The sequence below is a fragment of the Neoarius graeffei genome, chromosome 9 (genome assembly GCF_027579695.1).
Source record: "Neoarius graeffei isolate fNeoGra1 chromosome 9, fNeoGra1.pri, whole genome shotgun sequence".
Classification (NCBI taxonomy): domain Eukaryota; kingdom Metazoa; phylum Chordata; class Actinopteri; order Siluriformes; family Ariidae; genus Neoarius; species Neoarius graeffei.
In genome coordinates this window covers 33435383-33449182 of record NC_083577.1, presented here as the reverse complement: position 1 = coordinate 33449182, position 13800 = coordinate 33435383, and the positions used below count along the sequence as shown (strand labels likewise).

The following is a 13800-nucleotide window of genomic DNA, read 5'->3' as shown; positions in this document are numbered from 1 at the left end:
AGGGCTCACTTTTCACACTTCCACTTTTCTCTTTTCAAAAGTATGAAACCATCATAGTTGGTGCAGTGGTTAGTGCAGTCACCTTACAGCAAGCAGGTTCTGGGTTCGAGCCCTGGTGGTCAACCAAGGCCGATGCATGGTGTTTGCATGTTATTTCCATGCCTGTATGGGTTTCCTCAGACAGTATCTTGAGCTCAGAGAACCTGAGGCAACAATGTGGCAGCAGCACCATGTGTCAAACCATGCAGATACAGGTCAAAAGCTTCAATTAATGTTTCCATCAAACATCAGAATAAGGGGGGGGGGGGGGGGATGATCTCTGTAACTGTAGCATGGATGTGTACCAGATGGGTTGGTTTGAGTATTTCAGAAACAGCTGATATCCTAGAACTTTCACAGAATGGTGCAAAAAAACTAAAAACATCCTGTGAGTGGAGGATCTGCAGGCTGAAACATCTTGTTCATAAGAGATCAGAGTTGAATGACCCAACTGTTCTGAGCTCACAGGACGTGTATAGTAACTCAAATAAAATCACTCTTTACAACCATAGTGAGGAGAAAATCAACTCAGAAAAGCACAGAACATCAAAACTTTGAGGTGGATGAGCTACAATAGTAGAAGTTCCACTCCTGACACTATCATAAGCCAAACTGGACAACTGAAGACGGGGAAAAGAAAAGGTGTAGTTTGGGTACCATGAAGTGCCAGTTCAAGTATTATCATGCATACCATGAACTACCATGATAAAATATAGTAGACCATAGTGATATTTCCCAAGGACCTTAACATGCGTGTATTTCAGCTCATGGCTTGCTGCCTTTTTCCTCTCATAATCTGGAGTGTTCCATTTCTCTCTCCTAATAGCCCTTTAACACTGCATGGTACAAACTCGAATCAACTCGACTCGACGTGACAGTAGTTTATTTTCCCCTACAGCTGGTCGTCATAGCGACACCATTTGAAACTGCCATGACGTCATCTTCAACACTACACAGACAGGAACATCTTTATTATTATGATTAATACTAACTCTGGATTTTAATCTTCTGAACCTCATTTCTCTTCTTGACATGGAGTGTTTTTCATTACTTAGTCATCTGTTCTGTGCTCCGCTGTCATCTCTGGTCTGTTTTTGTCCTTGAATGTTTTTCTCGTGCTCCTCCAACGTCTGATGCATGATTAATGTTCTAGTGTCTCCCCCAGCCATCTTCCCTTTCTAGTTTGATTCCTCAGGCAGAACATTTAGCTCTCTCCAGGCAGCCACCAAATAATCTCACCTCATCTTACACTGTATTTGTGTTAAAACAGAGATTTAAGGTCCTGAAGGATGTCTTCTAAAAATCTCTTCAGTTTCTTTAAGTTTTGAAATTACACACATATATACAGTTTTGGGGCGACACGGTGGTGTAGTGGTTAGCACTGTCGCCTCACAGCAAGAAGGTCCGGGTTCAAGCCCATAGGCAGTTTTAAACGGGGGCCAGGGGGGGCCAGTGCCCCTGTAAAATTGCTCCTGGCCCCTGTTGTGGCCCCTGTGCTGAACAGATAATAAGCTTTATTAATTTCGACGTGCGCTGGCTCGAAGATCGGAACTGACATGACGGAGTGTTCTACACGGACTCCTTAAAGCGCTACACGCACACTGTTACCTGCAGCAGAAAGACCAGCAGCAGCGCGAACTGTAAACTTCGGACGCGAGAGATAACAGCTGCAGTCCTGCAAGGACTAGGCTACTGCAAAGAGGCGAAGGTAAGGAAAATTATTCAATTTCGTAACATCAGTGTTTGCACATATCCGTGTTTTACTGTTGTTGTTCACTACAATAATAAATCCGTTTTATTGCGCTTTCTTAAAAGTGCGTTGCACAGCAATAAGTAGCCTAACTTAATATTTTTGGGAAATGGGTAAAATAACCGACAGTGTTTAATCTTCTTGTAAAACTTGAATGGCCTTGTGATATGTAGAGGCTACATTCCTCTCTGTTTACTTTTTAGTATAGACCTACTGTAGGCTATCATCATGGAAAGGAGCAAGAAGGACATTATGTCCTTTTTTGCCCCTGTTGGCAAAAAGCAACATAGAGAGAGTAAGGAAGATGAAGATTACGAAAGAGGAGAGAGAGCCAGAGGTGGTGGTTGGAGAGGTGGAAAGTGAGGCATCTGAAAGGCAATCTGAGAGTGAGGATGAAGACATTCAGGATCAGATTGAGGGACAGAATGAGGGACAACCCAACGAGTCATTGGGACAACCAGATTCACCATGCATATCAAGTACAGCACCATCAGGTTTGTGATGTTGAATAAATGTGTGTGTGTGTGTGTGTGTGTGTGTGTGTGAGAGAGAGAGCAGTGTCGGCCTATAGCCTACCCTGAAAGTGTGAAGTCTGAATAATAATTAATAAATATAAAATAAAAATAATAGATATAATAATAAATTAATAAATGAATAATGATAAATAAATGTTGTTCTCAGTCGCACTCTCATATTTACTGTATTCATCTTTCTCCAGATATCAGCAAGTGCTTGGACGACACTCCAGTGCAGCCACATCTGAAGAAAAGGTTCATTGTGTGAAAAAATAGAAATCTTATTTTACAAAAAAGAGAAACATGGTTTTAAGATTTATTGAGCACAATTTATTTTAATGTTTAGGCTATTGAGGTATTTCACCTGACGTCACAGGGTCACGTGACGCCCCGGTGTCTGCCATTTTGAAGGTCAAGCTAGCTAATGTCAGCAACATAGTAGCTAGTATGTTACTATAGCAATGTTTACGTTCAGTCATTTGGATGACTGTTAAAACCTTTCAGTCTCAAGTTTTTCCTTTACTGGATTTACTAGTTTACTGTAATTACGATCCAGCAGCTATTTACACCGGATCCAATGTAAATAGCTGCCGGAGCGCGCTCCGGCTTGCTCCCCCTCAAATTAAGCAGCGCGCTCCGGCTTGCTCCCAGAGTGCTCCAGCCGAGGTTCCGGAGCGCGCTCCGGCTTGCTCCCGGAGCGCGCTGCTTAATTTGAGGGGGAGCAAGCCGGAGCGCGCTCCGGCAGCTATTTACACTGGATCCGGTGTAAATAGCTGCCGGATCATAATTACAGTAAACTAGTAAATACAGTAAAGGAAAAACTTGAGACTGAAAGGTTTTAACAGTCATCCAAATGACTGAACGTAAACATTGCTACAGTAACATCCTAGCTACTATGTTGTTGACATTCGCTAGTGCTAACAGCTAGCTGCTAGTACACTGCTACAACACAGACACCAACCCTAATAATACAGTTCTTGGTCATTGCCTGGTAACAGCAAATTTATAACGGGCCATGTCTCAACAGACCAAGAAGTTATTTCAATGATATTTAATAACATTTTGTTTATCCTGAGGACCGAAAGTAAATGAAAATGTGAACAAACCTTAGCTGTAATAAGATGGCGACCACCGGCTCCAGGGACGACCCACTGATGTAGGCATGTTACCCAGCCTGACACAAAATATTTGTAGGCATCCAAACTCTTATACGCTTTCAGATCAATACCTGTGTATGGCAATGGGTTTTTAACGACATAGGTATACAGATCATGTGGGCCGAAGTCAGGTAAAGACGAGGGCTTCGTGTACTTCTGTACGTCAGTGAACAATCCTGGTGGAAGCAGGTAAACGTCGTTCTCTAAGCCTGCTAACCTCAATTTTTGCAAATACCTCTCCTTCTGCTCGCCCTGTAAATGCCCTACGTCGCTGGATAGTGAAGGTGTTTTCTGCATCTCGCTCCTTTTTCTTTTATGTTTTTCGTTTGTCGCCTTCCTCGCATTCAAACTGATTCGAGCTGTGACGTCCAAAATGGCAGCATCACATGACTTGGTCACGTGGGTGAAAAACCTCAATTGAGACAGAATGTTTATCTCATTGTAATTATGCTCAATGTATTTTGTTTTGGTTTTAAATAAACTAAACAAAAATTTTGAACGCTTAAATATTGCCATGTTTTGTCCATATGTGCCCCCCTGAAAAAACACTGGCCCCACCTTGGCCCCCCTAGTAATTTTGGTCTAGAACCGCCACTGTTCAAGCCCCGTGGCCGGCAAGGGCCTTTCTGTGCAGAGTTTGCATGTTCTCCCCGTGTCCACGTGGGTTTCCTCCAGGTGCTCCGGTTTCCCCCACAGCCCAAAGACATGCAGGTTAGGTTAACTGGTGACTCTAAATTGACCGTAGGTGTGAATGTGAGTGGTTGTCTGTGTCTATGTGTCAGCCCTGTGATGACCTGGCGACTTGTCCAGGGTGTACCCCGCCTTTCACCCGTAGTCAGCTGGGATAGGCTCGAGCTTGCCTGCGACGCTGTAGAACAGGATAAAGCGGCTAGAGATAATGAGATGAGATAAGATATACAGTTTTCAAAGTTCAGAACAAATACATTTGATGTTCACAGTGTGATGCCTGTTGTAATTTGCCTCCACGAACTCTGGCACAGGTTCAATAGTTTCAGCATTAAATGTAAAATTGAGATCAAATATTTATGACCCTTATCTGCACTTTGCAAGACAATGTACCGAGGGCACCGGTGTTCAATAGTGATGACACTCGACACATGTTCATTACAGAAGTCTCACACTAGGATGACTGTGGAAGACTCTTCCTGATCCCTACGGGTTGGGTGTGTTTTCTCGGTTTAACACACCGTCACTGCTTAGTCGGACCTTCCTCATTCAAACACATTCCTTCAAGCCTTGCTTGGTATTCAAGTCATTTACATCCAAGATGGCATCTCCTGAGGAACTTTCCACACACACACACGGGTCAGGTGTTTGAGAGAATTCTCGGTGTAGATTTATATTTAGATGCCTAATGAGCAAACCAGAGATGACGGTGACAAGAAAACCATGGCATCTACAGAGAAGTCGTCAGATTCAAAAGGGAACCCATACTCTTCTGGATGACACTGAATAGTGAGATAAATCATTATACAATAAAAATTGTCAAAAAGTAAAGTCAGACAGTAATCCATGACTTTCCAGCAAGACACAATGGGGGGTGGGGGTGGGGGTGGGGGGGGTCACCATGACACCCATCTCTCCCGGATGACGGACTTTGAGTTCCAGTTTATTCAAGCAGCTGAGGCTGAGGGAGCCGAACGTAGCAGAGTGGAGCTAGCTACAACAACCATGTTTTAGTCAGAGGATAATGTCTTTTTAAATTGTGTCTTTTTCTGGTTCAGCGTGTGCCATCGTCAGGTGCACAAACAACTCGTGAAAGCTTAAAGATTTTATGAATGGAATCTGTTTTGAGCACAAACGGACTCACAAGACGTGTTGTCCAGCACCATGTGCTGCTCATCTGTACATGCGATTCCTGTCTTTCCACTAACCGCTGCATTTTGGACCTGAATCAACATTAATTTTGTGTACTTGTTTAGATATTGTACATTATTCCAACATTACACTCCATTATAAAGTCATTTAGCTGATGTTTTTATTCAAAAGGGGCTAATAAGTGCATGTAGCCTCAGTAGCCAAGAGAATCCAAGCGCGACCAGTGCTGAAGTACTAGTATAAACAAATAGCCTACAAATACCATCCAATTCTTGGGTTTCACGTGACGTCACATCCGCCTCATTAGTTATTCAAAACTTTAGCTGGTGGTCAACCAAAGCTCAGTTGACAAAGCATTTGCACGGAGAAGGTGCATTGCTGGCACGAAAAATGCCTTACGCTCGCGTAGTTTTAGGTTGTTCGAATCGATCAAACCGTGAAACTGCTAAAAGTTTCTTCAGGGTTCCCCGTGAACTTATAAAAAAGGGTGAACAAACAGGATTTCGCAAAAAGACGTGGAGAAAGGTGGCTTTTGAGCCTCTCACTGAAATCGAAGGGAGCAGAGTCAAAGCATGCTCGAGCTTGCAGTGATTACTTGGTGAAAGGTTTATATCTCCCTCTCAGCTATGGCCTTAGTGTTTTCCAAGTACTTTTCTTACTATGTGTCGTTATTTTACGGTACTTTTTTTTTTGTCACGAAGCTCTAAAGTCCCCAGCTGTTTCTTTGTTTACTCCTCACAAAGTCCAAAGTCCGCGACAAAATTCTTCCCCAGCCATACAGTCACAATGCGTCGTGATCACGTCTCCGTCTTGTTTAACTAAGATCCAGGTCTTTAAAGAGGTTTCTGATGATCTTTGTGAATGATTTACCTGAGAGATAACAGCCAACACAAGGGAGAATCAAGTGAACTGTTTGTTTACACTTCAGCTTGCAGTGCTTCGTTGGAAAGACAAACAAAAGGCTTAAAAAAAAAAAAAAACACACTACTTACACGGGCAAAAACAATACAGGATTCATTCGGCAGCGACTTGATACCAAGGTCCTTTACCCAGCCACATACAAAAAAGTTGTAAGCCTCCATACTCTTCCACGCTTTCATCTGTTTTGCGGTGTAGAAGGACGTCTGCAACACCAGATAGTTTGAGATGTCGGGGAACTCGACTGAAGGGTAGTTCTCGAGATCGTATGACAAATCCTCCTTTCCCAGACTGTAGGGGTCGATTCCATTGCACATAGCAATCTTCTGAATATATCTAAAGCGAGCTGTGGCTTCTAGATTACGAGCGTACTCTGATAAGTTATTGCTAGTTGTTTGCGCTACGGCAGCTATTTTGGTTTGCCAGACCATCAGCTGTTTTACCGGAAGTGAAATCGCTAAGAAAAGTCAGGTGACTGAAACCCAAGAATATCTGGAATGATCAGAGTGGTAAAGAAGTTGAAGAAGCTCGGACAAATACATAGACAAGGAATTATTTAAGTATGGTATGTTTGTTTCCAGAGTTTGACAGCATTTGCATTAAAATGGTTAACCTATGCTTCTCTTCTAGCTTTTGCTTCTTGAGCCAAAACATACATATTGAGTCTATATGGTATTTGGCAGACGCTTTTGTCCGAAGCAACTTACAAAATATAAACACTACATTATTATTAAATGGATACAATAATACAATCGCTCTACTCTGACATAGCCACCCTTCCAGCTGCTGCATGACTTCCCTTTTTTTTTTTTTGCTCTGGCTAGGCTCAGCCTTTAAACAAACAAACTCGCCCTCCCTTACACATACTTTTGCCAATTTTATTACTGTGTAGATAATTGCACACCTCTGTGCTTTTGTAGATCCTTAGCTCCTCATCATCAGCGCTCTTGCTAAGAATAAAATAATTGACAGATGTCGACTTACCTGACGTCAGGCCATAACTTCATGTTGTCTATCCGTTCTGTGAGGGTAGACAGATTGGGGTACTCTGATCATATCCCCAGAGCGCATCAGAAAATCAGACTCGTGTAACCATCTTTTAGTCATCTTTAAGCTTACCTACCTAGCAGTTAGCGGGAGATACAAATGTCAACACAGTGGAACGGAAGATCAATCCCAGCTTCTGCTATGACGCAACAATGAATCATGGGAAAGGTCAGAGTTTGGGAAAGTTGTGAATGGGTCTGTTGAAAGGATGTTTTGTATGAGGGGAAGCCATGGCCTAATGGTTGGGACCCAAAGATTGCTGGTCCGATTCCCGGGACCAACAGGAATGGCTGAAGTGCCCTTGAGCAAAGTACCTAACACCCAACTGCTCCCCAGGCTGCTCTGGGTATGTTGTACATCGCTCTGGATAAGAGCACCTGCTAAATGCCTGTAATGTAATATGTGTAAGCATCAGTCATTAAGCTAACAGCATGCGAGTCTTGGGTACAGATCTGAAGCCTTGAGGTAAGATGATGAAGAAAGAAACTTGGGTAGAGTAGAGCTGTAGAAGTAGAGCATCGGGGTGAATTTAGAGGGCAAGAGGAGCCGTAATTCTTGGGTTTCAGTCACCTGACTTTTCTTAGCAATTTTACTTCCGGTAAAACAGCTGATGGTCTGGCAAACCAAAACAGCTGCCACAGTGCAAACAACTAGTGATAACTTATCAGAGTATGCTTGTAATCTAGAAGCCACTGCTCGCTTTAGATCTATTCAGAAGATTGCTACGTGCAATGGAATCGACCCCTACAGTCTCAGAAAAAAAGATTGTGTCATACGATCTGGAAAACTACCCTTCAGTCAAGTTCCCCGACATCTCGAACTATCTGGTGTTGCAGACGTCCTTCTACACCGCAAAACAGATGAAAGCATGGAAGAGTATGGAGGCTTAGGACTTTCTGTATGTGGCTGGGTAAAGGACCTCGCTATCAAGTCGCTGCCGAATGAATCCTGTATTGTTTTTGCTCGTGTAAGTGTTTTTTCAGCTTTTCCTTCACGTCTTTACAACGAAGCGCTGCAAGTTGAAGTGTAAACAAACAACAGCTCGCTTGATTCTCACTTGTGTTCATTCTTACTAAAAAACGTACCATGAAATAACACTTAGCAAGACAAGTCCTTGGAAAACCCTAATGATGTAGCTGAGAGGGAGATACAAACCTTTCACCAAGTAATCACTGCAAACTCCAGCATGCTTCGACTCGGCTCCCTTCGATTTCAGTGAGAGGCTCAAAAGCCACCTTTCTCCACGTCTTTTTGTGAAATCCTGTGTTTGTTCACTCCATCAGTTCACGGGGAACCCTGAAGAAACTTTTAGCAGTTTCACAGTTTGATCGATTCGAACAACCTAAAAGAATGCAAGCGTAAGGCATTTTTCACGCGAGCAATGCACCTTCTCCGTACAAACACTTTGACCACCAGCTAAAGTTTTGAATAACTAATGAGGCGGATGTGACGTCACATGAAACCCAAGAATAGTAGAAGTGCACATACAGCTTGAAAGAGAGAGAGCGAGCGCTGTTCGGACAGGACAGAAAGCTATACAACACACATGAGGTAGTACTTACACCTTTATATTATAAATATGAAAGCAGTCAAGCCTCTGTTGAAAAACATAATGAGCACTTTTTGACTCTGTAGTAAGCAGTTATAGAAGAGAAATTATTTATAAAAATCGCACTATCCGGTGTGACCCAGATGACAACCAGTTCCTTTTTGAGTCTGGATCTTCTCAAGGCTTCTTCCTCATTTCTTCTCAGGGAGTTTTTCCTTGCCACCATCACCTCTAGCTTGCTCATAGGAATAAACTCACTGTAAAAAATAATTTGTTGTGTTAACTTAAAGTGATGAACCTGGTTGCCTTCAAATTTCAAGTTTGTTGAAACTCATATAGTAAGTTAGCACAATGCTACTTGATTGCCTCATTATGCTAACTTACAATATGAGTTTTAAAGGGGAACTGAAGGCAAATTTATTATCAAAATTCTATTGATCACATTTTATTAAATATCGGAATGCATTTTTGATCGCTATTTTGTCGCTGCTATAGCAAATTATGAGTGTTTGAAATATGCTCTGTAATATATCAATCCATATGTCAAAGCAATGGCTGTAAACAAGATTCGTTGAGACCTGTGTGAGACATCGTAGGACGGAAGTAAAATGTACAGTGGAAATCAAAGTCATCAACATCTGCCAATGTTGTCAAAAGTCGCGCACGCTCTTTTGAATGCTGACGTAATCAAGCCGGAAGTTTTGTTTGTTTTTATAGCAATCAGGAAAGTTTGAAAAAAGTAGGCAGTAATCGTCATTTAAACTCGTTTTTGTGCAATACTTCGTTTGGAAAGCAGTTTTCAAAATGGCGGCACTGACACCTGGCTGACACTTCTTCACGTTTCGAAGTCTTGTGAAGATCACGAGGATAAGCGACGCCTGCCGTGGACCAAACGAACTAAATTCAACAACATGGCTAAAAACCGAATAGGCCGATAAGTATAATATTTAATTGCAATTAGTTGCCAATACGAGTCACGATATAAGGTTACTAAAACCGAAAACGTAACTGAATAACACATTAATTAAGAAATAAAGCAAGTTTAAAAATGACTTCAGTTCCCCTTTAATAACTCAACATTTTAAGGCAACCAGGTTACTCACTTTAATTAAAAAAAATTTTTTTTTTAATACAGTCTATCCGTCCATTATCTGAAGCCGCCTATCCTGTACAGGGTCGCGAGCAAGCTGGAGCCTATCCCAGCTGACTACGGGCGAAAGGCGGGGTACACCCTGGACAAGTCGCCAGGTCATCACAGGGCTGACACAGACAACCATTCACACTCACATTCACACCTACGGTCAATTTAGAGTCACCAGTTAACCTAACCTGCATGTCTTTGGACTGTGGGGGAAACCGGAGCACCCGGAGGAAACCCACGCGGACACGGGGAGAACATGCAAACTCCACACAGAAAGGCCCCCGTCAGCTACTGGGCTCGAACCCGGACCTTCTTGCTGTGAGGTGACAGTGCTAACCACTACACCACCGTGCCGCCCCCTACAGTGTATACATTTAAATGTATTAAAAGTACTCTATAAATAAAATTCAATTCCTCCCTTAGTTTTGGTTATCATCTACCCAAATCCTCCTAACTAGCAGTTATTCAAACGTGATTAAGAAACCCTGAACTTCACCCATTTGACTTTTCAAAAGGCCAATATAAGGAAAAATAAAATTCTGCTCCATCTCCTTGCTAGAAAAGGTCACAGCTCAGGAGCGGAGCTCACATACATCCAGATTTGTCAGGATACAGGGGAAAAAAAACTTGAATCCCACACTTGTTGATTAATATATACACCACTTGTGGGCGGCACGGTGGTGTAGTGGTTAGCACGGTCGCCTCACAGCAAGAAGGTTCCGGGTTCGAACCCAGCGGCTGGCGAGGGCCTTTCTGTGTGGAGTTTGCATGTTCTCCCCGTGTCTGCGTGGGTTTCCTCCGGGTGCTCCGGTTTCCCCCACAATCCAAAGACATGCAGTTAGGTTAACATGGGGCAGCCTTGGGCTGAAGTGCCCTTGAGCAAGGCACCGAACCCCTGACTGTTCCCCAGGCGCTCTGTGTGTGTGTGTGTGTGTGTGTGTGTGTGTGTGTGTTTTCACTGCTTCAGATAGGTTAAAGGCAGAGGATGAGTTTCACTGTACTTGAAGTGTGCATGTGACAAACATTAAACCTACAAAGCTTGAAAACAATAATCCTGAAATGTCAGGATTATTCAGGGAATGATTCATGTCCCCTTCAATATTTACTGGCTGAACCATTCTTTATAAACAAACAATGTGATTACCTGCCATTGCCTGACTGCGCCGCTGGCATTTATCAGGTTAATTGATAATATCCAGGACGGGCTCGGAGTCTGCTGCATCCCTGATCAGGATAAAAAGTGATTACTGAAGATGAATGAATAAATGAATTTGATCACTTTCTGAGCATCTGACCTTCACAGAAATGCAATGAGATAGGTCTAATGTCCTAAATAAAAGGGCAGAGTTCTTTAAAAAAAAAAAATAAAAAAATACCACACAATTGGGTCATAAATCATTTCTATCCACTACCTGAGAGATCAGGAGGTAAAGATTGTATTCATATGTTCAAAATGTGACCAGAGTTCAGGCTTGAACCCTGATGAGCGTAGTGTCTTCGATTCAGTTAGCATTTCACACGTTTCTATGAAAGGAATACACGGAAAAAACAGCCAGTACTGTTAAAATACTTTTTTTTTTTTACTTAGAGAACAAGCTAAAATCATACAAAATGACAAAAGGTGCTCTAAGGTTCTTCAGTGTAAAGACATGATATACATCAGTACAGTGATCTCACTAAAGAAGTCAATAATATCTCTACAGCATGAAAGTGTGCTCTTATAGCAGACAGAGTGAGGGAGAAAAAAGGAATAAATTAAAGCCAGACTGCTAGAGAAACGATCGCAGTTGTGATTCATGACACTGACATGAAGAAAACGATTAACGTTAATGCAAAAGATGCAGTCTTAGAGGATACACGTCAAAACTAATTTCAGTACAACTTCAGCATCGAGTGACATTTCTTTTTTTTTTTACCAGCTAGCGTTCTAGGTACAGACACGAAGGTGTGACCGAGCTAGCAGACAACATGGAAATAAGACACCCAGAGGAGACAATAACGAACACAGCATAAGCAATTCTGTACTTTATCAGTGACAAAAATACAAGCTAGCCGACCTGCGCCGCAGCCGAACTGTCAGTCTGCCTGAACGCCGTCACGCTGTTCACAGTCCCTACAGTGTCGTGACTAAACGACGATTATCATTACGCACCCCCGCGACTAAAGAGCCGGTGAATTATTGTAGTCAAAAGCAGTTCGGTAAGACAACAAGGATTAAAAAAGAAAAACAGATTCGTAACATAGCGAACTAACACCTGTGACGTACACTTAAAATAAGGCAGGTCATAACGCAACTACAAAGATAAAAACAGCACTGATAGTGTGGGTTTAAAAAAAAAAAAAAAAAACACCACATATATATAAGAATAAAATTGGCTCAATCATTCAAAGACTGCATGTCATCCAGTGCTACATAATATTATCCTTGAATAATAATCCGGTTTGTAATACAGTACTTAAATGTTGATACTGAATACTGAACACTGTCATATTACAGGAAGCCAAAGAGAAAAGGAAAAACGACTATGTCGGAGCTATAAATAAAAGTTTCCAGTATTGGGGATGTGTAGTGGTCCAGCTGGTTGCTCTTTCACAGTGAAGTAACAGGACGATGTGTGAGAACAGCAGAGGGCAGAGCAACACCACGATTCTGTTCACAAGTCCCCTGAGTCACTGTACTGAGAAGAGCGGAAAATAAACCGCGGCCTCCAAACATCCTCCTGCATCCTTCGTTATCATTACTACTACATCATAAAACTGAAGTGTTGGTCGGATGTGGGTCTTGACAAGGCTGAACCTGATATCATATCTACTCTTCACAGGCTCTTTAAAGTCTTCGTGCTGGAATGTGTGTGTGTGTGTGTGAGAGAGAGGGGATAACGGTAAAGTTTTCAGGTAGTTGATACTGCTGGACGTGAGCGTCTTAGAGTTCAGTGGTCAGCAGGCCCTTGGGTCTGTGGTTGTTCCTCAGAGGCGGAGCCACAATGCTGCAAACAACAGAAGACAACGCAACGTTACGATAAACCCAGGGATGTAGAAACCACCTCGCATCATTTAAATGACATAGTACAAGATCTACACTCCTCCGTTTAAATCAACTCATTAATGATGTTAATAGCATCTGTGATGATGCGACCCATGAGCGCACCATCACGGCGTCTGCTATGGCAGCCGCCATTGAAAGCATGTACTGTCATTTCCCCCATTCAAACTTTCCTCGTATTATGATGGTTCATGGACTTTATAAACTGCAGTACGTGAGTTTTAACCCTTTTATTGTGCATTGTGGTTTTGTTAGTTAACATGGGTCGACACATGTTTAGCGTAACAACCATTCACGCACATAGTATTAAAAATGCATTACATTCCACACATCAATGCAAACACAAACTAGACAGGGACACTCTAACGAGTGCAAACCCCGCCTTTTCCCTATTAAAATACATTGGGCGAAAATTTCGAAGTTCTGCCATGACCTTGACCTTTGACCTCCAAAATTTAATGGTTTCCTTCCTGGGTGATTGGCAACACATGTACAAAATTTGGTCCAAATCGATCCATTGGTTCTTGAGATATCTTGCAGACACACAGACAGACAGACAGATACACACACACAGACTGACGCAGGTGAAAATAATAACCCCTCCGACTACTGTCGGCGGGGTTAACAACTCAGAAACAACGCTTTGTCAACAGGTTTTGTTTCTTTATTTATTGTGCCTAGTCATAACATCTACCCTTAATGAGTGCAAACGAGTGGTTTTTAAGTGTTTAAGAACACCAACCAATGTTCATTTGGCATTTAAAAAGCTCCATGTCTTACCGGTGGCAGCGCTTCCTTGTTG

The 13800-nt window shown here is 42.4% G+C and overlaps 1 protein-coding gene and 1 long non-coding RNA gene across 7 annotated transcripts in view; both read right to left on the bottom strand.

Annotated features, from left to right (window-relative positions):
- Positions 1 to 9027: 9027 nt before the first annotated feature.
- On the bottom strand, positions 9028 to 11447 carry LOC132891598 (uncharacterized). The gene is made up of 3 exons (XR_009655338.1): positions 11368 to 11447; positions 11100 to 11179; positions 9028 to 9071 (listed from the first exon to the last, which is right to left on the bottom strand). It is a non-coding gene; the product is annotated as an uncharacterized LOC132891598 (long non-coding RNA).
- A 112-nt stretch (positions 11448 to 11559) lies between these two features.
- Positions 11560 to 13800, bottom strand: part of epb41l5 (erythrocyte membrane protein band 4.1 like 5) — a 151282-nt gene continuing 149041 nt past the window's right edge. For all 6 annotated transcript variants that reach the window (XM_060929323.1, XM_060929326.1, XM_060929325.1 and 3 more), the window contains exon 26: positions 11560 to 12942. In XM_060929323.1, the coding sequence (XP_060785306.1) occupies positions 12879 to 12942 (64 nt within the window). In that variant the 3' untranslated portion in view covers positions 11560 to 12878. The remainder of the gene's footprint in view (positions 12943 to 13800) is intronic.